The sequence below is a fragment of the Manis javanica genome, chromosome 10, assembly GCF_040802235.1.
Source record: "Manis javanica isolate MJ-LG chromosome 10, MJ_LKY, whole genome shotgun sequence".
Classification (NCBI taxonomy): Eukaryota; Metazoa; Chordata; class Mammalia; order Pholidota; family Manidae; genus Manis; species Manis javanica.
In genome coordinates, this window is record NC_133165.1 from 2,675,480 (window position 1) to 2,702,342 (window position 26,863).

The 26,863-nt window shown below is 53.4% G+C and overlaps 1 protein-coding gene and 1 long non-coding RNA gene across 8 annotated transcripts in view; both read left to right on the forward strand.

Moving 5' to 3' along the window:
- The window catches only part of SRL (sarcalumenin), a 32,886-nt gene extending 17,765 nt beyond the window's left edge, over positions 1-15,121 (forward strand). For 2 of the 4 annotated variants that reach the window (XM_017675177.3, XM_017675178.3), the window contains exons 2-7: positions 3,492-4,565; positions 5,620-5,721; positions 6,543-6,638; positions 9,547-9,663; positions 10,347-10,580; positions 11,919-15,121. In XM_017675177.3, the coding sequence (XP_017530666.2) occupies positions 3,492-4,565; positions 5,620-5,721; positions 6,543-6,638; positions 9,547-9,663; positions 10,347-10,580; positions 11,919-12,730 (2,435 nt within the window). In that variant the 3' untranslated portion in view covers positions 12,731-15,121. The remainder of the gene's footprint in view (positions 1-3,491; positions 4,566-5,619; positions 5,722-6,542; positions 6,639-9,546; positions 9,664-10,346; positions 10,581-11,918) is intronic. The other 2 variants (XM_017675179.3, XM_073214574.1) reach the window with 1 other exon arrangement.
- A 990-nt stretch (positions 15,122-16,111) lies between these two features.
- Positions 16,112-26,863, forward strand: part of LOC108406468 (uncharacterized) — a 36,335-nt gene continuing 25,583 nt past the window's right edge. For all 4 annotated transcript variants that reach the window (XR_012121907.1, XR_012121908.1, XR_012121904.1 and 1 more), the window contains exon 1: positions 16,112-18,260. This is a non-coding gene — a long non-coding RNA (uncharacterized lncRNA). The remainder of the gene's footprint in view (positions 18,261-26,863) is intronic.

Below are 26,863 nucleotides of genomic sequence, written 5' to 3' on the forward strand. Positions count from 1 at the left end.
TAGGAGCTGGGGGGAAAGGTGTTAGGGGTGGGGAGAAGAAGGAGGGGCCGAGCCTGCTCCCTGCTGAGGCTGTGGGGGAGGTGAGCAGCGGAGAGACTGACCCCCCACGGAACGGCTGATGACGGAGGGAGTGTCAGCGAGAAAGCAGAACCAGCTAATGCCCTGCTCTGACGGCATGAGTGGGGCCCGGGCACCAGCCTGTCAGGCACACGGGCCTTTCCATGATCTCCGGGGCTGAGCTGGGGGCTTGCTATTCACGTAGGGTGATGTAAGCACCCAGGCCTGTCCAGGGCCAGGGCGGCTGGCTTGGCAATGGCACATACAGTACAGGACTGCGTGTCCTGGGAGAGACCAAGGCTCCTCTCACCAGGTTCCCAGCCTATGCAGGCTGCCCTGGTCCTCTGCCCTCCCTGCCTCCTCCTCCAGGCCCAACAGGGTGCTTCAGCAAGACGCTAGGGAGGTCAGGGAGTGGGGGAACACACTGGGTCTGATTCTATGGACTTGAACGGAGTTTAGTGGAAGCTTTTGCAGCCTCTACCTGCCTCCTGGAGAAGGGATTGGGCCCAGTGGCACCGCTGCTTTCTGGGGGTTGATCTGGGGACCTAATGGTACATCTTGTTTCATTGAGAGACTTTCTGTCGGGGAAGTTACTTTTGGCCTGGGAAGGAAGGTGCAGGGTGAAGTTCACAGGCCATGAGGTCATCACCCTCCATCTTTTCCACCCCAAATTCCTTAGCAGAAGGTCAGGGAAAGCTTAGCACCAAGAAGTACAACAAGGACGGACTTGTGTACACACATGTGTGCACACCCGACTTCCCGTCCAGGGCCCAGGAGCGGAATGCTCAATGATGCGAAGGTCATGGTAAACCCCCCAGTCTCCCTTGGGACTGTGAAACCCTCTCACTGCTACCAGGAATAGGGGGTATTTGGAGAATATTAGAAATGCCACAGATCAGGCCCAGAGTGCACTTAATCCAGTGTCATCACTGTCACCGCCATCGCCACCCTCACCACCACCACCACCACCACTGTCACGTCACACCATCACCAGCATTACCATCACCACCACTACCGTCGCCACTACCACCATTGCCATCACCACTGCCACTGCCACCACCACCACTATCATTACCATTGTCACCACCACGACCATCACCATTGTCGCCGCCACCACCATTACCATCATTGCCGCCACCACCACCACCACCACCACCAGCACCATCACCCCCACTGCCACCATCACCACCATCAACTCATTCAGAACCTCTGAGAAGGGGGACCAAGAACGAGGTGGCCCCAATATGCATCCAGTACTGAGAACCGCTGGTTCAGAGGCAGTTCTGTCAGGGAGTGTAGACCAGTGCCCTCAGACTCTTATGTGCACCTTGGCATCTTGTTGAAATGCAGGTTCTGATTCAGGGGGTTTGGGCTGGGGCCCGGGAGCCTGCATCTGCCCCAAGCTCTGCTGAGGGTGCCCGGACCACACTGGGGAGCATGGGTGGAGAACCCCGCTACACCTGTGTGGAGTCAGGCAGTCTCCTCGCAGCTCGAGGTACCATCTGTGATGCTGAACAAAGCTTTCAGTGTCTCTGATTCCAGTCCTTTCATCTGAAGAATGGGGTGAGAGTAGGATTTGTTTTACAGAAGCAAGTCAGACTAAATTGAGTAGGATCAGTAAGTCAGTGTTCCATGTATGTGAGGTCTTGAGCATTGCTCGGCACCCTGAATGACTGTACCAATGCACCTCATGGGATGTGCACTGTATCCTCCTGCTCAGATGACTGTCAGTCTCCTTGAGTTAAACCAAGTTCCTGTCACAGATTTTTCTCCAGAGGGTGGGGGATGGTAGAGACGCAGGCAAAGGGGTCAGGACGTGCTGGTATTTAGGTGTTCATGAAAGACAATTTTAATGAGTAACTTCCAGTTCCCCCACTAAAGGTACCAGGACTTCTTATTGTACCCGAATCTCACCGCAGACCTCCCATAGCGCTTCCCTGGGTCAGGCAGGGCCCCAGCCCCGGGAGCACAGGAGGATCAAGCCTTGGTTTCTGCAGTCTGATCTGAGCCTGGAGAGGGCTGCACAGGGCAGGGCCAGATGCCAGTGGGAAGGGGGTCCCCTGTGCTCCCCTAAACTCATGGAGGGCTTGGATGAGGAGTGGGCAGTTCTGGGTTCCACTCACCCACTAGCCACCTGGTGTCTTGGGCAAATCAAAGACTTTCTCTAGACAGTCAGAGATGTGGGTGACAGTGACAAGAAGGTTGACATGAGGCCATGAATGGCATCACACTGGTGTCAGGGCTCCTTCATAATAAAGGTGCGTGGACTCCCACCCTTCTGAATTTGATGGCAGCCTGCCTCTGGGGACTGATGAGGAATATCTGTTCCTGGCCCCTGGAAGCTGCCTAGCTATTGGGGAACAATGCAGGTGGGTACCCCAAGGCAGAAGGAGTACCCTAAGAAGTGGCTTTTCTTTGTGGGAGGCAGAGATGTGAGTGGCAGGCTGTGGCTGCTTCCTCAGAGGTCTCGTGCATCAAGGGGGCCGCTGGGGGCAGTCTCAGCTACCCCAAGCCGGGGCGCCTGTGGGCCCCTCACCCCACGTGCCTGCAGTGCCGCGCTCCGTGGGCCTCCTCCTTAAACAAGTCCCCACCTGGGTGGGAGAGGATGGGTCTAGACCTTTCTGCTCTCCCCATTTTCCAAGTAAATTACACTATCCCTGGTCAGGGGTCCCTGGTACAGACTAAGCCCCTACCTGCTCTCTCCTCCTTTGTTCTCCTTGTGCCCTCTGCCCTCCAGGGAAAGCTGTCAACCCTTAGAAGGGGATCCCCGTCCGGAACAGGTTGGCTAAGGTCACCGGGAAGTCCTGGCCCTGCCTATTTTGACATCTGCTCCTCAGGCCACATCGCCCCTGATCTAAGTAATGAGGCCAGCAAATGCCTGCCCTTAAGGGGATGGAGTTGGATGTGTGACTTAAAAAGGCTGAGAGCCCTGAGTAATCCCCCAAGTACTTTGCTGTGTAACCTAAGATGATCTGGCCTGCACACATGCGTCCACTCCTTTGCTGATAGAAGCATAAAAAGCCTGCTGGTTTCTGCCTCTAGGAACTGGCCTCCTTTGGGAGGATCTCCTGGTAGCCAGGCTGCAGTTGCCCGCCACAAGGTTGAAGAAGGACTGGAAGGGACTCAGTGGGGAGGCTCGGGAGTCAGGGCCAGGGGTGGGGCTCCCCAGTGGCTGGCCGCCCACCCCCTTGGTGATGGACAGCAGGTCTGTAACTCCCTGAGCCACGGTTCCCGTGTCTTGGGGGGAGGCAGGATGATCCCTGCTCTGCTTGCCACACAGGGCAGTTACGGAGACCGGGGCGGGGGGTGCCCCACCACACGCCAGGTCCACACCTCCCTCCTGGAGGATGGGAACTAGGTTGAGTTAGACTCTTTTGAGAAGCTAAGCCAGTGCCAACCCTGTGAAACTGACCGATCATGTTCTAATCATTTAGAACTGCAAGTTTCTGCTTCGGGTGGCACAGAAGATGTTGGCAATTTGTTGGAGAATCATTTCTCTGCTGGAGATGCAAGTCTAGAGGAGAAGGAAAGGGCGCTTTATGCAGAGGCGGCCCCTCCAGAGAAGAACCCGCTCCTTCACTCCCCAGATGGCAGGGAGGCTGAGAGCTCAGAGAAGACCTGTGCTGGGGCCCCCGCCACCGGCCTGGGCTCTGACCCTGAAGCCAGTCTCTCAAATGCCTCAGAGTCAGCTGCCCCTGGAGACTCTGCAGGGCCTGGGCAGGAAGAAGTGGGCCCACCAGGAGCCAGTGCACTCCCCCGAGGAGTGGCCGGGGGTGCTGGGGAGGAGGGGGTGCCAGAGCTCGGTGTGGGTGAGGGCCCAGGACAGGAGGATTCTGGGCTTGGGCCCCCTATAAAGGGAGCTGCCAGTGAGGAGTCAGGACAGGCCGGGAGTGATGTGGTCCCTGAGGAAGCTGAGGAGGTCGCCGAGGACAGCCCTGAGCAGGGAGCAGCGGCAGGGACCCCAGAGACTGAGGCGGAGGGGCCCTCTCCCAGCGAGCAGGCTGAGGAGGCCCGAGCCCCGGAGACAGGAGTGGGGCGCAGCCCAGGGCCTGATCGGGAGCCAGAAGGACTGGCTGGAGTCTTGGGTGAGACAGGGGAGGAGCCTGAGGACCAGGGGGCACCCCATCCCAGCCCAGCCTCAGAGGCCAGTGCAGAGACCGGGGGTGCGCAGGGCTCCGAGGTGGGGGGCAGCCCGGAGGACCAGCCCCCAGGAATGCTGGAGGAGGAGGAGGGCTCCCCCTCCTCTGAAGAGGAGAGTGGTGACCACAGCGAAGAAGAAGGAGGAGGGGTTCCGTCCCAAGAAGAATCCGAAGAGGACAGCGGTGACGGGGCTAGTTCAGAAGAGGCAGGGGACACCTCCGAGGAGGCGGAGGAGTCCCAGGAAGCAGCAGGACCCACGAGCCCTGGGGCTGAGGGGGCCCAGCCAGACGTGGAGGAGTCCAATACAAGGCCTGAGGGGGCCGAGGCCCAGGATGTGGAGGCAGAGGAGCCCCAGCGGGGCATTCTGGGTAGGGACTCCTGGGATCGCGCACCTCGGGCAGCCGTGTTTTTCCCGGAGGACTTGTATGCAGAGGGACAGGGTGGGGCGGGAGAGCCCCTGCTGTCCCCAGCTTGCTAGGTGGAGGCACGTCCAGGCAGCCTGGCCCACAGGAGCTCTCAGCCAGTCTACCTGCTTGTGCCCAGCTTGGGGGGACACAGCAAGAGGCCGCACGGTGGAGGGCCCAGAGGAACCTGGTTCCTTTGGAGTCAGGCCCTCAGAAGCCTGCTGGTTAGGTGCCCTCCATGCATTTTGACACAGGGCAGTGCCTTAACCAAGGGACAGGAGACCTGGTGGCAGGGTTGGAGGCCCCATGGCGGGCTGATGGAGAGGTGTACAGGTGCACTGGGGGGGAGGCGGGCCGCTGGGAGCCAGCTGGGGTCTGCCCTGAAGACTAGGTTGCATCAGGCCTGGTGAACCGGGGTGGGTGCAGGAGCATGCTAAGAATCAGGCTGGCTGTGGCACTGATGGCCTGCAGATGTCCTCAGGATGGGGGCGAGTGGGGGGAGAGCAGAGCCCAAGCTCTCAGGCGATGCTGGAGCTGTATTTCATCCTAGGGATGGCCAACACTCCCGTGACCTCCTCCACCAGGGACACTGGCCTGGACCGAGAACCGGCCTCTAGGGGAAGGGCCTGGGGGGCAGCCTCTGCTTTCCAGGGTGGCTTCCCCCCAGGTTTCCTTGTGGATCTGAGAGTCCCCATACAGCTTGTCAGGTGATTGCGCACTATGGCAGTTTCGGGCACCACTGCATTCCCAGCACAGTGCTCCTGCCTGGGGTACAGCAGTTGCGCAATCAGTATTTGTGTTTTGAATACATAAAATGGATCGTGGAGCTTAATTTAATGAGGTTGAGTTTAGATTTTCCAAGTCCCTCCCTCCTAGAGGCAGAGCTCCGTCCGGTTGAACCCCGCAAGCCTGCGTTCAGCACTTCCTCCCGGCCCTGGCCTTGCCTCCCGTGGAGGGGCCCTGGGGCCTGGCTGGCTCTCGGCTTTGCCCTAACCCCGCTCTCTGCTTCTCTCCCCAGAGGAGGCGGAGGATGGGAGTGAAGAAGCCCCAGCGAGGGACCGCTCCCACATCGAGAAAACTCTGATGCTCAATGAGGACAAGCCAGGCGATGATTACTCTGGTGACTGGGGAAGGAGCGCCCGGGGCTGGGTGGGGCCACGAGGCCTGAAGGCGCCCCAGGGAAGAGACCCCTGGGGATCCCCGAGCAGCACCAAGCCTGGGGGTCTGGATTGGTGGGGAGGAGGAGGAAAGGCCATCCCAGCAGAGGGGCCCATGAAAGGGTCAGGGGCAAATCCCAGTGCTGCTGCCCGGGCATGGCCCAGCTGCAGAGGGCACCTCGGGGCAGGGCATGGACAGCCTGACTCTGGGTCCCTTCCTCTTTGTGCCTCCCACTGGGGCGGGGTGGGGTGGGGTGGGGCTTCCAGCCTCGCCCCTGAGTCGCTTTTCCCTGGAGCTGTGCTCTCCCCAAGAAGACACCTGGTATGTCTGAATCCTCCCAGGGGCGCCAGGGAGTGTAGTGATGGGTGAGGGGCCAGGGTGACTGTCCTGCAGGCCTGCTCAGCACAGGGCCCCTTATCCGCCAGCCTGGGGCAAGCCCAAGTAGGGGCGGGGGCAGAGAGAAGGAGCAGAGGTCCTCATCTGCCATGGAAAGGCCTCAGCTGCAGACTGGGGCAGGGCTTCAGGACAGTGTGGAGGAAGGCGGGGCAGAGGGTTAGAATAGAATTAAAAAGTTCAGGAGGCTTTGGAGAGGGGAGGGAATGCCTTCTGGTTTAAAGGAGAGGCTGCGATGTGGACCAGCCCCCCTCCAGGAATGCTCACGTTTGGTACAGTCCCATCAGGCAGGACCAACACTGCTCTGGGGCAAGAGCGGCTCCACGGCACAGCAGCCACCTGGAGCAAGCCCGGCCTTGATGCTTTCCCTCCACCATTCTTTGCTCGCAGTGGTGCTGCAGAGGCTTCGAAAGATCTACCACTCATCCATCAAGCCCCTGGAGCAGTCTTACAAATACAACGAGCTACGGCAGCATGAGATCACAGGTACGCCTTGCATCTATCTGAGGGTGGGCCAGCACCTGCCACCTGGCCACACTCCCTGGAGCTCTGGGTGCTGGGTGAGCAGGCGGGCAGCTGAGTTCTCCAAGTTCTCCACAGTGGGTGGAGACCTGTTACCTGAACCAGCCTTTCTCTGCGAGCCATGCAGTCTCTCAGAAAGCACTTCCTTCGTAAGCTGTAGTGCAGTCTGGTTCCTGACACCGAGGAGGGCCCGCCAGGGTTCCCTTTCACTGCAGGTCGTGTCTCAGTCTCCTGCTGGGCCTGTACTCCTCCCCTCCTCCTCACTGCTTCACCTGTTAGCTTCCCTTGGGTCTGGACTCTTTGAACAACTAATATTCAACATCATAAAGATAAGGCACAACTTGTTGCTGAAACAAGTTTCAAATAGTGCAGAATAGCATAAACCGAAAAACAAAAATCCCCTTGGAATATTCCCAGCTTCTCTAGTTCCACTCCAGGGACACTCACTGTTTCAGTTCTCCCTGAACACATCCGGACGTTTCCCCTGCACACAGGGGCACCCGAGCTTCTCTCTCCCTGTTGCCTCTGCAAAGATGGAGTCACACACCGCGTGTGTGGCTGCACCCTGCTTTTTTGATCCTTGTGTGAACGCACAAGAGCAGATAACCACTACCCTACTGGTGGTCAACCAGGCTCTTGCTTCGTTCCATTTTTTAAAATATTACAAACGCTACCATAATCATGACATATTTCCTTCAAATATATTTGTAGAGTACATTTATAACAGCAGAATGCTGGAATTAAACATTGTGATACTTGTTGCCAAATCGCCTGAGGCTGCACCAGTTTGTACGCACAGCAGGATGTGAAGTCCTCATTCTCCACAGCAGTGCCGTTCCTAAGTTTTAGCCGACTCCGAAAACTGTAACAGTGGTATCTGATTGTTGTTGGGATGGTCAGGGGTATTACACATCTCTTTGTGTTAAGTGGCTGCTTCTATATTCTCTCCTGTGGGGCTCTTGATGGCTATAAAGTGGATAGGGTATTCTGGGGTGCATGTTATGCCTGCTTTACAGAGACATGCCGGTCACCCAGGACCACACAGCCGGGCCCACGAGCTGGAGCTCTGACTTCCTCAGAGGGAATGCCTGTTTCAGGATTCAGCCCTACTGCTCCTTGCAAGCCCAAGGGCAAACGATCCTCTTTGCTTCATGGGGGGCATGCAGGCACCGTGTGAGGGTGCAGCCTTCCAACTGTGTTCCTGTCCTCCACTCTTGCTTTCTGCAGTAGCCCTCAAGACCTAGGCTTGGCCCAGCAGGACGAGGGCTGCCCGGGGAATGGTGCTCTGCAAGGATGGCTCCTCACTTCTTTCCAGGCTTGGCTCTTTCCTGCTTGTTTCTCCAGTGCCTCACCTCCATGCCTTTGGGCAGCCTCCTGTGTAAACTCCCTCCTCCAAGGCTCACCTTCGGCCTCCTGCACATGCCCGTCACGCCCCCTGCTGTGGAGAGCTGGAACAGCAGCCCTAGGAACAGCCTGTGGGGAGCTGGAAGGTCCCGTTTTCCCTGGTGTCACCTGGGCCTGGATCAAAGGAACCTTTTGTAGGATCTCTGTAGCTATCCCCGGGGACTCCTGCCACCCCCTCTGCCTGCCTGTCCCTTCCAGCCCCCTAGCTAGGGGTTGACAACAAGAGATGCAAGTGACTCATCATGTATAATTACAGGCAAGGAGGACCGAGGCAGGACCATGGCATCGATTTCAGGCAACGTATGTGTGCCCATCACTTACAAGGCATCATCTTGGTCTCCTAGGAGTTAACTTCACTTTAGAGAAAGAAGACCCCATCAAGTAGCAAGGTGCAGAAAAAGAGGGATAATACTCCTCTTTGTATACAAAAGATGGGGAATGTGATATTTGCTGAGACGGCTATACTGTATGCATTGACATATATGCAAGGGTAAATAGGGGGTGTTTGGCCTGGGCACCCTGGGCCGGGGATGGGGGACTTTTCTCTGTATACCTTTTTATACTTCTGATTTTTGAATCAAGAAATTAAATACATCAAAGAGGGGAAAAAAAGAGAAAAGGAGAGCCTACTATTTGGTGGCCTGCCTGCAGGGCTCAGGGAGACAAAGAGGTCTGGGGAGCATTAGGGGCTGAATTATGCAGGGCTGACCCTCCGCGCAGGCTCTAAGGCTGCCACTCAGCCACGAGAGCGATGGTGTAACTGTTGCCCACTGGTATGGAAAGCACTGGAGAATTTACTTTTCTTCTTTGGGACTCCAACTGGAGTGGTTCAGGCAGGGTGTCCTCCCCCATACTGGGCACAGGGCCCAGGACCCACAACTTGTCTAGTCAGTGTGTGGTCCTGGGGCTTGGCAAATAGGTCACGTCTTTGGAGGCTAATCTGACAGGGCCCAGAGCCCAGGGTCAGGCTGAGCCTGAGATGGGCTGTCAGGAGGCACAGCTGAGGGGAGGGAGGCCAGGGACAGGCAGGACCCAAGTCCAGATGCCCAAGAGCATGTAAGCCTCCTTAGCGTCCATTCTTCTGTCACCAAGGCAGATGGCAGTTTTCTCCTCTTCCCGCGGGGCAGCTCTCTCCCCCCCTTTCTAGGAACTGTTCTCCAGACCTGAACCGGGGGGCCTCACGTAGGGGAGCTCTGGTCAGTGCTGTGGCTTCACTCACTCACTCCTTCTGGTGCCTGTGGGCCAGGAATCCGTGCGAGGCCAGAATGGTGTCTTCCGGTATCTGTAACTGAGTGACCACACTTCCATAGCAAGAGATGTGCCACTGACTTTTACACACCGTCTGGGTCAGTGTCCAGTTCCAAAAGAGCGAGCTGGACTGTCTGGGATGCAGCATGAAGAACTATGTTGCTCCTGTCACAAGGAACTCTGTCAGTTCATTGCCCTTTCTAATTCCTGTCTCTCGCAGATGGGGAAATCACATCCAAGCCAATGGTGCTGTTCCTGGGACCGTGGAGCGTTGGCAAGTCCACCATGATAAACTACCTCCTTGGGTTGGAAGACACTCGCTACCAGCTATACACAGGTAACAGTGAGATTTTCCGGTGTATGTCATATGTGAACAATTACAACATTCCTATGTGTTTTCAGTATAATAATGAAACTTGCAGATGAGAAAACAGCAGCTATACCCACATTCACAGTGGTGTTATTCACAATGTCCAAGCAGTGGGAACAATCCGGACATTCCTGATGGGCGGATGCATGAGAGACACGGTCTTACAGAGGAATGTCATTCAGTCTTAAAAAAGAAGGAAATTCTGAGATATGCTACAATATGAATGGAACTCGAAGACACTATGCTGAGTGAAGTAAAGCAGACACAAAGGGACAGATAATTTGTGACTCCACTTATAAAGGACCTAGCGTCATCAGATTCATAGAGACAGGAAGTAGAGCAGAGGTTACCAGGGCCCAGGGGAGGTGAGCGGGGAGTTTGCTGGGGACAGAGTTTCAGTTTGGGAGATGGATGGTGGTGATGGTTGCACAATAATAGGAATGTACTTAATGCCACTGAAATGCACACTTAAAAATGGTTAATATGGTAAACCTCGTTGTGTATATTTTACCACAATTAAAAAACAAAGAAACCACTAGCTTAGCAAACAGTATTCACTCTGGGTGGCAAAGTCCCCCTGAAACACCGTGCTTACAGGCTGACTATGTGGTAGGCCTGGCTCCCTGCTAACCTTGTGCCCATGCGTGCAGGTGCCGAGCCCACCACCTCTGAGTTCACTGTCCTCATGCACGGGCCCAAGCTGAAGACCATCGAGGGCATTGTCATGGCTGCTGACAGTGCCCGGTCCTTCTCTCCCCTCGAGAAGTTTGGCCAGAATTTCCTGGAGAAGCTGATTGGCATCGAGGTTCCCCACAAACTTCTGGAGCGGGTCACTTTTGTGGATACGCCAGGCATCATTGAGAACCGCAAGCAGCAAGAAAGAGGTAATTTAGCCTCATTTCTGAACAGCATGTTTTGTCTCAGGGAACTTTTCTCAACAGAGGGTGGGAAGCAGGCAGAGGAGAGGAAATGTGGCCAGCGTGGTCCAAAGCCAGGGGACATGCTCTTCTCTCCCAGCCCCTTCGTGCTGATGTGGTGCCACTTGGTTGTGGAGAGCCTCGTCCTTTTACCTCCCCAAGGACTGGTCTGGTTTGGAGGTGATTTATTTTCCCAAGGGGAGGCTGGTGTCCTCTGTAAGTACCTCCTTGAGGTCCATGCCAGGGCTGAGCTGTCTCTGGGGGACCTGGACTAGTGGGATCCCAGTCCAAGTGTACATAACTTCTGGCTAACTTGGGTCTGGGTTGAACCTGACCTTTATTCACCTCTTCCTAGTGCCATGGCATGCTTTACCAGGCCTGCTTCAGCATAAACCTATATTCAGCTTTCTAAAACCCTACATGCCATCAGGTGGCAGGCATTAGGCTGTGACCTGGGCCCTTGAGTATGGCCATGACATGGGCCCTCTGCTGAGATGAGTCACAACAGGGCATTTGTAGGAATATATGACCAGATGGTGGATCTCATTATCATATAACTCTGATTTTGGTTATAACCAAACCCTGTTTTATTACTAGTAATAACATTACCTTAATAATTATAGTAGTCACTTAACCTTTATTGGACTTCTGTTCTGCATTATGGTTTGATTATTACAGAAAAATTTTAAGACAGACATTCCTAGTCTCCTCTTTTTGGAAATAAGTTAGAGGAACTAATATACATGGAACACCTACTATGTGACTGGCAGCTTTAGTTAGGTGCTTTCCTGTATTTAAAGCAACATAGTAATCTTTATACCAATTTAGGTGTTATTGTTCCTCTTGTCATTTTGTAGCTAAAACAGGAAAGTTTAGCAGCACTTAATATTCAGCTGGTCAGTGGCAGAGCCCCAGTGCCAGTCCAGGTCTTATGGCAGGTCCACGTTTCTTTCCCAGAAATAATGCATCCTCTTTCACATCCTTCTGATTCTTGACTTCCTTCCCTCCACATCTCTGCTACTGTCCCCAGATCTTTTTAGTTGGTAGGAAAATCCCCATGTTGAAAAGGTATTTTGCTTTCCTGAAACCTTGGATTCCACAGATTAAAACAAGGATCAGGTGGTTCTTGGTTGAGGGTTGACAAGGGGCCGGAGATATGTAATTACTTCTTTAAAAGTCCTCAGAAACCCAGAAAATCTGTAGTGCCATTACTTCCTTCAGTCAGGGAATGGTTTGGTTCTGGAAGGCAGCGCAAGGGGCTCGGGCGGGCCTGCTCGTCTTGACCTGTCGCTCCCTCTCCTCGAGGTTATCCCTTCAACGACGTGTGCCAGTGGTTCATCGACAGAGCCGACCTCATCTTTGTCGTCTTTGACCCAACCAAGCTGGATGTGGGTCTGGAGCTGGAGATGCTCTTCCGCCAGCTGAAGGGTCGCGAATCCCAGATAAGGATCATCCTGAACAAGGCCGACAACCTGGCCACACAGATGCTCATGCGGGTCTACGGGGCCCTCTTCTGGAGCCTGGCCCCGCTCATCAACGTCACAGAGCCCCCTCGGGTTTATGTCAGCTCCTTCTGGCCACAAGACTACAAGCCTGATACCCACCGGGACCTGTTTCTCAAGGAGGAGATTTCCCTCCTGGAAGACCTGAACCAGGTGATTGAGAACAGGCTGGAGAACAAGATCGCCTTCATCCGCCAGCACGCCATCCGGGTCCGCATTCATGCCCTCCTGGTCGACCGCTACCTGCAGACGTACAAGGACAAAATGACCTTCTTCAGTGATGGAGAACTCGTTTTTAAGGACATTGTGGAAGATCCCGACAAATTCTACATCTTCAAGACCATCCTGGCAAAGACCAATGTCAGTAAATTTGACCTTCCCAACCGTGAGGCCTACAAGGACTTCTTTGGCATCAACCCCATTTCCAGTTTCAAGCTACTGTCTCAGCAGTGCTCCTACATGGGAGGCTGCTTTCTGGAGAAGATCGAGCGGGCCATTACCCAGGAGCTCCCCAGCCTCCTGGGGAGCCTTGGGCTAGGGAAGAACCCAGGTGCTCTCAACTGTGACAAAACAGGGTGTGGCGAAACCCCCAAGAATCGCTACAGGAAACACTAGGTTGCCGCATGGCCCTCCTTGTTTTCCTAGTGGCGAATGAGCTTGTGTCCTGTCTGGGAAGTCCTGGTTTATTAACCCTTCGAGCCACTGGCAAGAGTCATTACGCACTGGAGACTGGGAGTTAACTGAGGCCAGTCGTGGGGGGAGGTGCGGGTCACAGGAGGGCGGAAACTGTGAATTATAGTGTGCTCGTCCTCTTGTAGCTTCAGTGAGGGGCCTGACTGACGCAAGTCAGGCCACACCTGCTTTTCCTGGGTCCTGTCTCGGAGGGACCGAGAGCAGCTAAGGTCTGGCATGTACTGAATTCATAGGTGTCCATAAGCTCAGAGTGGCTGAAATTCCTTTCCCCCTCTAGGTGGGAAAACAGTTGAGTTCTGTAGGGCTGCTCAGGCCCACCGTGACCTCCGTCCTCTGTGCCCCAGTCCTCAGCTGCCTCCTAGCCCTGGGCTGACTTCAACAAGGACAGTCTCTTGGGTCGGAATCAACCTGGGTTTTGAGGGGACCCCCAGGCCCTCTTCCCTGTTTCCTCAGGGGGTGGGAGGATGCTTGAGGATCCGGAATACTCGGAGAGAACAAGAGCTCCCGGGCTAGGAGACGGGCCTGCCTCCCCCATGCCATTTTTCAGACAGTCTTCTAAGCCAGCGGGGAAGCTTGGTCCCTCTGTTGGCCCCAAGGAGGGCAAGGGTTCCATGTATCTAGGTAACTTCCTGGAAGTGCCTTCGTGGGAGTCCTGGGCGGGCTCAGAGGGTTCATTGGTTTGCCGTGTGTCTTTGTCTATTGCATGTCTTGGAAAACTCAGCCCCCAAAGCTATTGGGTTTCAGAGGGGACAATGGAAACCTTGCTCCTTTCATCAGGGACTTCTCTGGGCGGCCATCCCTCCCAGATTTAAGAGGACGCTGTTTCCAAATCCTCCCAGTGGAGACTCTTGGCAGGAGAGTTGTTCCTCCCTGGTTTTGGTCATCAAGGCTGCTTCTCTCCCTTCTGCTCCATTCCCTGATGTGCCAATACACCGGACTCGGAGGAACCTCCCAGGGGTCAGAACCGGCACCAGCCGCTCGGTGTCGGAGGCAACCACGGCTGCACCTTCTGTTCCCCCTGCACTTGATGCCAGTCCCCACTGAGCGCACCTGGGGAAAGCCAGGCCTTTAAATACCGGAATGTGAGGGTGTGTGGTTCACGCTGTCCACGAGAGAGTTAGGCGACGACAGGCCAGAGGGCATGGAGGGGGAGCTTGTTCTGAGGCCCTGCCTGGCTGGTGTGCCACCTTGGAGGGCAGCAGAGGACAGGGAATGCAGGGAAGAGCTTCTGACAAAAAGTGGGCAGACAGTCTGGGCAAGTCCAGGAGGCCTGGCCAAGGGCTGCCCAGAGGAGGCTCCTTCTGCCTGGTGAGCCAGCCTCTCCTAGGTGCGTGCTGTCCCCAGGAGGCTCCACCGTGAGGCACGGGTCAGATGCACCAGGAAGCATCCTGGGCCAGAGGGAGACGCAGTCTGCCGGTTAGGCCGTGGAAGCCGACTGGCGATCGGATTCGGTCCACCTAGAGATCAGCCCTTTTAGAATACCGGTTTCTCAGGATGGCTAGTGCTCTAATGCATTCTGTAACTAGGGCTGCTGCCTTTGGTTTTGTGGAAGACCTGGAACCTTCCACAAGAAAACCGGAGATCCCAAAGCCTCCAGGACATTGTTTTGAAGGATGGAGCCACCCAGAGAAGAAAAACCGTCTGTTAGGAGCGCCCGAGGAGCCCGGGGACCAAGGCCCGATGAGCTGCTGTTCTTCTCGTTCAGATCCAGCCCTTGCCTTGGCTCTCCACCATTTACCCTCTCAAGTCTGCCCTCGCCCCTTGCCCCTTAATGCCTACCAGCTACTCCTGGCATGTCTGTGTCCCTCAGTGCGGCAGGGGACTGTATGGGCATTGTCATAGCTGCTGATGTCACCACTGCTTTGGGGGAAGAGGGTGGAATGTGGGTAATACATTCATACAATATTTTTATTTTCAGGGAGGTGACATTATCAGTGTGATTATTTTCCCCCCTTTTCTTTTTTGTACCCATTTTCCTTTTCTAACTCCTTCTGTTTCCTGGCTCACCCCTTGACTTGCCTTTCCTCTAACTGCAGCAGGCTTGTTAGTGAACAGGCTCTGCTTTAAGTGCTGTTTTGTGCCCCACTCTGCGGAGGAGGATTCTGAGGCAGAATTCTGACTCTGGGTGGGGGGTATGGACTGGGGGAAATTTAGGATCCAAAGATCCCCCAAGAGGAGTATCTGTAAATACTTAATGCCTGAACAGTTGCTGTTTCTCACCAAAGCAGAACCTTTCCAGTGTCCTTTCCGTTCTGATTTCATCAGGGAGAAAGCCAATAAAGTTCCAAACTCTCTTTAACACTTTGTACTTTCTGACTGTCTCCAACCATTTTCCTTTCACCTAGTAGAGTGTACTGAATTTTAGTGACTTAATTTTCCTCGGAGCAATTTTAAGTTCACAGCACAATTGAGAGAAAGCAGAGATTTCCCATTGCTCCCTGTACCCACACATGCCCAGGCTCCCCCACTGTCAACACCCCTGGAGTTGAACATTTGTTACAATCCATGATCCTACATTGTCAGTTATCACTCAAAGGCCACAATCTGCTTAGGGTTCATTCTTGGGGATGTACATTCTGTGTGTTTGGGCAAATGTGTAATGACATGTGTCCATCATTATAGTATCACATGGAATAGTTTTGATTGCCCTAAAAATCCCCTGTGCTCCACCTACGCACCTCTCCCATCTCTGACCCCGTCTACTGGTTTTTAAGTGTCTTGGGGGATAGGTTGAAAATATATAAATTGCCCACCCTGGTTTTGGACACCCCTGCACCACCTGCTCCAGCTCCCTCCTGCTTCTGGAGGCCCAGAGAGAGCCAGAACTCTCAGCTCTGAAACGAAGGCTTCCTGTTGCATAATTGGAAACTTGATGAAATGCTCTCTCCTCAGCACCTGGATTTGTCATTCCACCGGCATTTGTAGCAGCAGCCTGTGAGTAGGAGTTATTGGAACTGCTATCCTCAAATTATTCGAAGGCATCTTGACATCTTGACGGGGCTGTGCTCAGCTGGTCCGCAGCCACGTGCCCACTGGCACCTGAAGGCTCCGGTGGGGAGCCGGGAGGGCTGCCCTGGACCTGAGGAGACGCCTGCTTGGCTTCTGCAGAAAGTGATGCCTCCACAGGGTGATCCTGGCCTCCAGCTTGTACGTGTCTCTAAAGAAACATGAACTGTTCTTCATTTTGCAGTTTTACCTCTGGGGCCCTCCTGAGGATTTCACACCCCCATTTGAGAGCATGTTTTGAAAAGGAAAAACTGGGACCTGGGGCATTGGTGGGAAGTTGCAAGTAAGCAAGACGGGAGCCTGAGAGTTAAAACCATGCTGCCAGGCTGATGGGGTCTCATCAGAAAGGTGGCCACTGGCTCTGGTTTCCCAAAGTCTAGATGCCTGATCTTAGGGCCAGATGAGTAGGGCCGTGGGGTTTATTTCCTCCCTCTCCCCTGCTTTCCTCCTGATGAGGAGGTCTATATTCCACAGTCTGAGCAGCTGAGCAACCTGACCTAAGGCCAGTGCTGCCCACCTCTGAGCCCAGGTCGCCTCTCCCACCCATGACTGCAAGCACTATTTTCCCACGACTGGGAGAAATATAAGCTTTCCCTGGAAAAGGGAAGGTAGGTGAGGCCTGTTTTGAAGATAAATATAACATGCCAGAAACTGCTGGTGTTTTGAAGATAAATATAACATGCCAGAAACTGCTGGTGTGTTTAGAACCATGCTATTTCACAAGCCTCATGACCTACCACCTTTACGTTGTCTGCTACTAAGATGATAGGGAAACAGAAACACAAAGTGAAGAAAGCAAAAATCAAAGACCATTCTAAACACAGCCAGGTATCAGGGCATGAGTGGATAGTGTCCTTACAGGTATGTTAGAATATATGGCGGTTACACTTGGCTATATGTATACGGGGAGTGCAAATGTGTGCATGTTAAAGTCTTTGCATTTGGAGAAACCAATGCATATGTGTTTGTGACCAATTGGTCCTCGAGTACTGAACATAGTACCCAATATGTAGGACTCATCACTTTTGTGCCATCAGAACAAATTAAAGTAAGTGGGTTTAGGGGAAGTAAGGAAGGTGTCTGTGCATTGTATGGTGTGTGTAGAGGGTCCGGGGAATAGGTATGTCTGGGGTGGGTAGGCAGGTGTGTCTGTGAAGTAACTGTATAAATAATGTGTGGATTACAGATTAAGGGAGCATGTGTGTCGGCAGATGTGTGCGTGGGGTGAATGCGGATGCCCAGCCCAGGGTGGAGACCCGGGAAGATTAAGCCACGGGAGGACATCCCGCCAGGCCCTGGGCCTTGCAGTTGTCTAACTCACAGCCTCAAAAACAGACTAGCAACATTTCATGCCAGTTCCACTTTCAGTGACACCAGGCTCAAGCTTTTCCCACTCCTGGGAAACCTTAATTTTTTTTAGAGGACTATAAAGGCAATACAAAAGAAGCGTAAGAGAAACAAAACGAGAGCAGAAACATAAATTTGCCTCTGGCCAAGAGGTATTCAAAGCGCCAGCCCTGGGCAGATCCACATCTGTGTCCCTTCCCTGGGCCCCCGTGGCATTTCGGTCGCTCCCCGCCAGGTGCCCAGGGCCGGGAGAGGACACGGGCCGTCCTGCAGCCGCCGGGGCTCGGTGCCTGGCAGGACGGGCTCCCGGCCCGAGTTCCCTGAGATCAGGGCCTGGGGGTTGCGGCCGCCTTCCCCGGGGCACTCCCTCGCCCGACGGAGCACCTGAGGCCCCGAGCAGGGCGGTTCCGGACTAGGGACGCGAGGGTGGTCAAACCGGGCGCCGGGCCGAGCTTGGCCTCGTCCCTCAAGCCCGGGTCCTCAGGCGCAGACGGCCATCCCCGCCGACGGGGTCACCTCCCACTCTCGTCTGCCGAGCCCGCAACGCGCACGCGCTTCCGCTCGTGGCCGGGGCTGTGGGCCTGGCCCCGCCCCCTCCGGCCGCGCCCTCCGGGTCACGCTCCTGGGCTCGCGCGTGCGCAGGCGCGCGGCGGCCCTTCCCGGGAACTTCCGCGCGGGGCCGGCTGAGGTCGCCGAGGTCGCCGAGGTCGCCCTAGTCGAGGCCACCCCGCGGGCTGTTCCAACGCTGCAAGCCCAGAGGGTCTGAAAATTTTGATTTGGGACCGGGAATCAGTTGTGATTCACTTCTCTCAAATGAGGGAAGGGAAGGAGAGAGGCTGCTGGCACAGGCCACGTTTCTGGAGGCATTTGAGGGAAGGAAAGAACGTTGGAGACAAACTGGTGCCGGCAGGTATTACGCTGTGGTTCGCCCGCGGCCAGCCGTCAGGTGAACCAGGAACCGAGCCATTTTACGAAGTGGTCCCACCTCGCGTTTCCCGCCCGGAGCTCTTAGACGCTGGAATCCAAACTGCCCTCCCCTCCCGGCCTCTAGGGCAGAACCCCAGCCAGCCTTTGGGCCACTGAGCCCACCCTCGTGAGGGTAGGTGGGAAGCCCTCGGGGCACCTGAAGCTCCTGAGGGGGCAGGGAGGGTGACATTCTCATTAAAACGTGTCTACCGTGGGATTCCCCGAGTCCCTCATTGAAGGAGCTTGAAAGGACTTCGGAGATTCTGCAATACCCCATCAAGTGGCCCTTAGCGATTTTAAATGTGACATGTCACGGACGCTGATGGAGGTTGATCCCTCTGCCGTGGGCCCGGCCAGCAGCCGGCATGGCTGCCCTGTGCGGCCCTGCAGGGAAGTTACGGGTGTGAGGGTACCTGCTTGCAGCTTGGACCCCTGGGCACTCTAGCAAGTGGGAGGGGGCCTCTCTGCCTAAACTGGGGTTGACCGGTTGGTAACTGAAAGGAAAGGGAATTTACTTGAAATTTCTTGGGGTTTTGGCTGTTGCTTTGGCGTGGAGGTCGTCTGGCTATCTGGTACCCTGGTGGCCTGAGAGGAAAACGGAAGCTCTTGGTAAGGAGTGAGGTGATTCTTGGGTGAGAATGAGTCGGTGAGGGGCTTAGCTGGCGACCTGCCCTCTGCACTGGGAAGCTTTCTTCCCTTATATGCATCCCTTTCCTGGCTTTAACTTCACAGAACATCCAGGAATGACAGGGAGTTGTAGCACAGAAGGGCCCTGTGCCATTTTTTTCGGATGCGGGAGCTGAGGCCTAGGAAAGGAGAGAGACTGCTGGCACAGGTCACAGAGCCAGCTAGGGGCAGAGACGGGACTTGGATCCAGGTCTCCCATTCCCAGGTCTGTTCTCGTTCTCCTATGCCATGTATGTCAGGGGCCAGCAGAAAAGAGATGGTACATACAATTGGGTAACCTGAGGCAGGGCTTAGGGAAACAACTTTGGATACTGAAATATTCTGGGGCTATTAGCAACAGTGGGCTCTTATCACTTCTGTGCCTGGAGGCAGAGAGGCTGTGTGGAGGGTCATCTTCCAGAGCTGGGATTTTGGGTCAAGGGGCTCAGGGAGGCAACTGGGGGGATGAAAATCCTCTCATCAGTCAAGGCTCCCTGTGGACCAAACTCAAGGGGACGTCAGAGCAAGGGAGGCTTGACTCTAGGGCACAGCACAGGGTGGGAAGAATGCGTATGTACCTGGAGGAGCGCATGAAAGAGAGCCAGCATGTCAGGTGGTCTTACTTCTCGTAGGATAATGTTTACATGTCCTGAGTACGCGCTGTGTACCGGAATGTCCATCATCTCATCGGATCTTCTCATGAACCTGGTGTTCTCCATTTGGCAGAGAAAGAAACTGACTGGTGAAACGGCTTGCGAGATGGAGGTGTGTGCAGCTGACGCCTGCCGCTCCGGAAGCCGATCTTGCGTTGTGGATGACTGTGGAATGAGTGGATGAATGAGGAGAAATACGGAAGTAGATGGACTCTCCTGTGGGTCCGCAGTGGAGCCCTTTCTCTGCGGGCCTGGAGGCGCTCCATGGAGGGGGGTTCTGTGCCTGTCGGTATCTCACCTGCCAGTTTGTAATAGGCCAAGTATTTGGGTTAAAAGGGCAGCTACAAAGATCTGAAAAAAGCCTTGGATGCTTTGGCTTTGCTTGTGGAAGATAGCTTTTGGAACTGAACCATTTTCCCTCTCTGAAGCCACCCGCGCCTGATCCCTGACGCCCCCGCAGTCTGGGCAGAGGTCCAGGGCGCTGCCTCTTCCTGCTCGGCTGCTACTCGTTGCTCCACCCACGAGCCCCTTCCGCTAACTGCGCCCCTGGAACACACCGTCCTTCAGGGGTGAACCAACCGCCGGTGTGGCGGGGAGAGTTCTCCCAGCACCCCTGACGTGGCCCGCAGGAGCGGAAGCTTCAGGGTAATGGCACCGGGCCTTTCCTCCACGCTCCCCTTCTCTCACTGGCCTTGCTTCGGAATCCCCTTTCATTGGCCCAACAAAGCCTTTGATTCATTGTTGGTTGGCCCCGCCCCTCAAGCGTGGAGAGGGAACCTCCAACACGCTGACCCTGTGCTGTGTGCCTGACTTGTGCCAGATGCTTCACTCCCACTGTCTCCTTTCATTTCATAGTGATCTGCTAGGCAGAAGGGATCAGGGAGGGACCCTGCAGATGAGAGTGGGTAACTGGCCCAAGATCCCACAGCTCTTAGGGTGGAGCTGGCACTGGAGCTCTGATCTAAGTCCGGGGCCACCCCAGCACGCTCCTCACCCGGAATACGCCCTGCTGCTGCAGTATACGTGTTCACCTTGCCCTTTGCTATTCAGAGCCTTTTTCTCCTCCGTGCCACTGACCACGCCCCTGGGGATTGGGTTTATCACATTTGCTATTCAATACCCCTTGGGGGTTTCCACATGGATCTGCCTAACATTTGATCTCATCCGTAGTCTGGGCAACTTTCTTCGGTCTTTTGCTGATATGTCCTCCATCCGGAAGGCCATTGTTCCCATTTCTGAATAGCAACATCTAACCGGTTCTCTAAAGCCTAGCTTATATGCCACCTCCCCCGTGATGCCCCTCCAGATTCACCTCCAGATCCCCAGACTCATCTTTGTGAGCCTCCCTTAAAGGACTCATCACATTACTTCCTGTATTTACAGTCATTTGGACATGCAGCTTATCTGCTTGGCTGGGGGCAGGCGTGATACTGCAGTAGTGTTTGTATGGCTTCAGTTCCTAACAGTGGCCCTTGTACCCAGTAAGCCACTGGTGAACAAATGCATCAGGGGAGCTCTTTGGGGTGAAGAGTTTGTAAAAAAATGAAGAGTCATCCCTCAGCTTTACATGGTGACTGGCTTAAAACAAGATTCGCATGTGAGTTAAATGTCCTTGTTGAGTCTGGCAAATGGGTGTGAAGAACTTGAGAAGCTTTGAATTTCAGGAAGTGAAGAGACACCAATGAAGATGGGCAGTGGGGAATATGTGGCTTAGGTGGAAGGCCTGCACATCTGTCTCTACAGATGGGGTCCGAAGATAGTGAGCTGTAGCCCTTTATCACGGGCTGCAACCTTTCCGAGGCCATCTCTTGTGCTCCCCAAGTCCCTCTATGTTGGCTGCCATAGATAAAGCCTGTCACTGTTGCTCTCACCACCAGGGCTGGGGGCACCTTGGCCGTGCCTCCCTGGGATCAGAGTCAGCTCAGAACTCCCATTTCTCATACCACCCCAGACAGATGCTGGGGCCCTTCAGCAGAGAACGGTGTAGGCTGGGATGACTCACCTGTTCTGTCGCCGCCTACGGCTTGGTTCAAAGCCCTTCAGAATCACAGCACTTCCCCAGGAGAGGCACAGAAGGCTGTCCTTAGAGACAGCAGCTTGGGTTCCTGCTTCTGTAAGTGTCTGTCACTGTCCCGGTGTTTCAAAGTCTAGATTAGGAGGAGTTATCCAACCGCACGGTCTTGGAAAATGCATAGAGGCAGCAGCCTGGAAAGGAGTACCCCAGTCTGACCGCCTGGATTTTAACTGGGCTCTGCCAGGAGCTCAGTGGGAGTCTAGGGAGGAAACGGATTCATTCTTTAAGTAAAAATGGTTTTGATCACCTATTCCTCCTGTGCTAACTGAGGACAAGGAGGGCTATAAGTAGTCAAGACCTACCCCAGTGGTCTCTCGGTCTCTGTAAATCAAAGCAACTCAAGGTAATCAGTGCTCTTTGAAGTGTCTTGCGGCATAGAAGAAACTAACTTGTCTGGTCTTACCGGGAATGAGCAAGCAGGGGGAGATTTAACTGAAGAGGTGACATTTGATCTGGACCTTGACACTGGAATTCTGGCAGTGGTAGTAAGTTTAGTGGATCTTTGGACAGTAAGTACTGTGCAGTATGTCAGTGGGTGCAGAGAAGGGCAAGCGTGGAGAGGAGATTAGACTGGTAGGTCTGTCTGGGTCTAGCAGAGAAGGTGGTAAGCCATGTAAGCTTTGGGCCTTAATTCTGCAGGTAGATGGTAGCGGAGACGGAACCGGTCTGCCCTGTAGGAAGACCATTCGGGCAGCAACATGAAGGGTGAATAGAAGGATCAAAGGTGGTGAGGGACACTGGGCAGAAGAGGGCAGTACTGCAGGGAAGGACGCCTGAGGGCCTCAACTATGGGATCAGAGAGGAGGATGGGACTGGATATCCCTCAAACTAAAGTTCTGTGCCCCAGAGCCGACCTGGGCCTTTGTACCCACCCCCTCTCCCCCCACCCCTAGTTGATTACCTTGATTACTTGCTCACTCTCCATTCTGAGGGTGCTGTGTTCTATTTAGGCTTTGACCTTATCCAATTTCCCTGTTTGTCCATTCCATCTGCCCCACACTTCAGATGAGATCTCAGCTCCTTGGGGACCAGCTGGTAAGAAGCTGTCCTTTGCCTTAGGGTCTTTCTCACTCCGTCCTCTGGCCCTGACCGTGCTCTCTCCTCTGGCATCACCCTTGGGTCTCCAGACTGGCAGTGGTAACTACACCGCCCTTCCCATTACTCTGCCCAAGAGGAAGGATGAGACACCATGTCTCATTGGCAGATGTTGACCAGCAGAAACTGGGAAAACAGATTACAGGGACTTTGGGATGTTAGTCCACAGAGAGAGCAGAATGCAGGGCAGGCCCACAGAGTGACTGGACAAGTGTGAGTCCTTGAGTTAAATTTAGATCAGTTCTATAAAATGTGATCTTAAAACCAGAAGTATGTGTCTTTCCCTAATCCCCCCACTGTTATCCCAGCCTCGGGTCACAGTACTGCCTCTTTTTGCTGTACATGTTTGTAAAACTCAGCTCGTGATCCTTTGGCCTGTGGACTTCAGCAATCAGTCAACAAATAGGGTTTAGGAATCTGCTGTGTGCCCGGCCTCATGCTGGCTGCGAGGAGATACAGTCACCCCCTGGTTATGTTCTCCAGGAATCAGGAGACTGGCATTCTAGTCTAGTTGGGAGAGCAAAACACACATGAGAACCAGTGAGGGAACAGAAAAGCTGAGTAGTTGGAGCAGTTAGGGTTTGGTGGCCCAGGCTGCACATACAGAACCCGAGGAGGGAAGGGGTGGATGGTTTAGGTCTCTTGGGTTCCCTCCAGTTGGGAGCAGGATCCAGCCAACCTCAGTGTGAGGTTGGGGTCCACACGACTTCTTGCCGCCCTCGCATGGGCATGTCCCTGCTGCCCAGATGTTCATACTGTTTCCTCCACCTGCGTCTCCCAACTTGTCAGGATTCTCCATTCATCCTTTAAGGCCCAGCCCCCAAACCTCTCTTTTCATAGAGCCCTCCTTCCCCTTGTCAGAATTGTCACTGATCCCCTATGGCCTTTTGCTTCTAACTTTGTTGTGACATTTATTCCATCTGGTCATGTATTTGTGACCGTCATGTACCTGGTTGTGGGTGAAATTGAACATTTCCAGATTATCTCGCCTGGCTTCGGCGCATTTGCATATCCTCAGGGGTGGAGAGTTCATCTCCGTATCAGTGGGTAATTACCTGGGCAACCGAGGGCGTGTCTGAACCTCGGAGTTTAAGGGGAGGGGCTGGCTAGCTTGCTTGCTTCCTCCCAGAGCAGGGGAAAGAGATGGCCCTGGACTGCAGTTTGTAAGCAATAAACGGGACTTTACTTCTCCCTTTGACTGATTTTGGCCGTTAGAGGTATTTTGCCCTGGGATTTCCTTTCCCCGGACTTACACTGGTCATGTATGTATTTGTGTTTTCATTAGTTCCACTATTGCAAGCTTCTTGCCAGCAGGGAATGTGTCTGACTCATTTCTCTAATTCTGGTACCCTGCCCGGAACATGTCTGTGAAATGGATGAACACGAGTTTAACAGATTCCTTTCTTCTTGGTGTAGCAGTTAAATAAAATCAGTTCTGTGAAAGTAACCCTAAAGCCAGATGGGGGAGGTGCCTGCTTTCTGGGGCCAGTTTCTGGCAGGGGAAGGAACACACAGTGAGATGAAAGGTCACTGTGCATTGGACTTGTGGGGACACACAAGAGAATGGTATCCAATTGTCTCTTGGTCTTGACCCTTCAGGACCAAAGGGACAAATGTAGGGCCTGAAAGGCAGGAATGCCCTCCCTTAGCTTGTGGGAAGAGTCTTGGAATCCGAAGCATTGAGGCCAGTTCTGATCCAATCTCTGGGGACAACATACTGCCTATTAACCTTGCGGAGTTCTGTGAACCAAACGAGATAAGAAATATAAGTTCTTTGAAAAATATAAAGTGTTACTAGAATATTAGGCATCATTAAATTTTCCTCTTATTCCTGGTCCCTACTTCTCCTTCACTTTATAAAGAAACTCAAATCACCAGCCACTAAGGCCATCTTGGAGGAGCTTAGCCAGTCTTTGAGTTCCCGTTTAGGCCTAACGACTAGATCCAGGGTGATGGAGAGGGAAGAATAGGTTTTTTTTTGGCTTCCAAATCAGGTGACCCTGGGTAAGTCACCTCAACTCTCTGAGCCTCAGTTTCCTCATCTGCAAAACAGAGATAGTCATCTTTAGCCCACCTACCTTCTAGGGTTCCTGGGAGGGTCGAGTGGGGCGAGTGTGACAGTGCTTTGTAGACCGTAAAGGTCCGTTAAAATGCTAAGGATTCACTTTTTAATCTGTGCTTGAGGGCTCTGGATGAAATTTGCCAAGACTGTTGTACATGTAGACAGCGACATCATATGCATGTTATTGGAGGCCAGGGTGGGGCGCTGAAGGCAGGCCCAGAGCCATGGGGGCAGGGGTAGAATACAGAAGGGAGCCTCACCCACTGCAGGCCTGTGGAAGACCTGACTCTGTTGTCACTTGATTCTCTGACCTGAAGAAATTCAATCTCCTGGTTTCCAAACTGTCAAAGACTCTGCGCTCAGGGGATACTTGGAATAAAGCTCAAGGGCAGAGGCTACGGTGAAGTGGTTCTCTGTCTCCAGGGTCCTAGCTTGGTTCATGGATGTGGTAGATATTCAAGATAAGTTTGTTACTGAACAGAATACAGGTGGTGCATTTTGTGAGGCCTCGTCATCCTCATTCTTACTTCCTTCGTGTTTGCAAATTCCAGTTATAGATAAACACAAAAACCAAACAAACCAGACCACCATTCAGGGAAATGGTAGCCTGACTCATGTTTGGACACGTGACTGGCCATTGTTAATGAAAGGTCACGCTTCAGGAACAGGGTCTTGCCGTCTTGGTGCTCGGCTAATCCCAGGAGCCTGTGCAGCCAGTCTAATGGGAAAGGCTCCCTGTGTGCCTTGGCTCTGCTGGTCACTGGAGCTGAAAGAAAATGACTTAGTCGACAAATATTTGTGCGTATTGTGTGCTTGACTTTGTACTGGGTGCTTTGAGGAATTGAAAAAGGTCAAGTTGCGGCTTCTGTGCTGGAAGTACTTAGACCAGAGTTGAGCAGAGGAGATGACTGTGGAGGGGCAGAGGATTCCCCTGGCAGGCTCGTGTGCACAGGGCCAAGGGAGTGGTAGGTAATTACTGGTGTAAGAAGGCAGAGGCAGGGATCCTCAGAGGCTCTGGGGGTGGGTGGGACTTCCTAGAGGAGGTAGAGATATGTGAAGAAGACAGAAGTCAGTAATCTAGACTCATCCCTCTGCTACCCTGCCCCAAAATGTCTTCTTTCCCTTTCTGGCCCCAATTAGGAGATTATTAGTTTTTTGTTGCTACCTGATAATGACCACTAATTTAGCAGCTTAAAATAACACCCATTCATTACCTCACAGTTCTGCAGGCCATCTTTCCAGGCAGTTCGTGCTGGCTGTCAGCTGGGGGTTGCCCTCAGCTCTTGGAGGCCATGCTCACATCTTTTCCATGTGGCCTTTCCATCTTCAATCTAGCAGTGTTCCCTCACATCCCCCTTGTGTTTTGAATCTTTGACCTCCCCTTCTGTTATAACTGGAGAACACCCTTTTTGCTTAAAGGTCTCATATGATTGGCTCAGGCCCACCAGGACAATCCCCTTTTGCTTAGCTTAAAGTCAACTGATTAGTAACCTTAATTACCACCTTAAACATTTTGAATGTAGTAAGTACATTCATACTGTGCCTCCATCACTACCATAGAACTCTTTCATCTTGCAAAACCAAAACCTTTCATCTGTACCACTAAACAATAACTCCCCACACCCCTTTCCATAGCCTCTGGCAACCACCATAATACTTTCTGTCTTTATGAATATGACAGCTCTAGGTACCTCATGTAAGGGGAATCATAAATATGTCTGCCTTTTTGTGAGTGCTTATGTCACGTAGCATGATGTCTTCAGGTTTTATACACATTATAGCATGTGTCAAAGTTTTCCTTTTTAAGGCTGAATAATACTTCTTTATATGTAGATACCACATTTTATTGAGCCATTCATTAGTTGATGGACACTTGGGTCACTTCCACCTATGGCTACTGAGAATAACTCTGCTATGGATATGGGTGTGCAAATACCTCTCCAAGGCTCTACTTTGAATTGTTTTGGTATATGCCCAGAAGTGAAATTACTGGATCATTTTTAATTTTTTGAGGAACTGCCATATTGTTCTCCACAGTGGCTACACCATTTTACATTCCCACCAACAGTGCACAAGGGTTCCAATTTGTCTACATACTTGGGAGCACTTATACTTATTTTCTAGGCTTTTGGTAACAGCCACCCTAATGAGTGGGAGGTGATCTTACTGTGGTTCTTATTTGTATT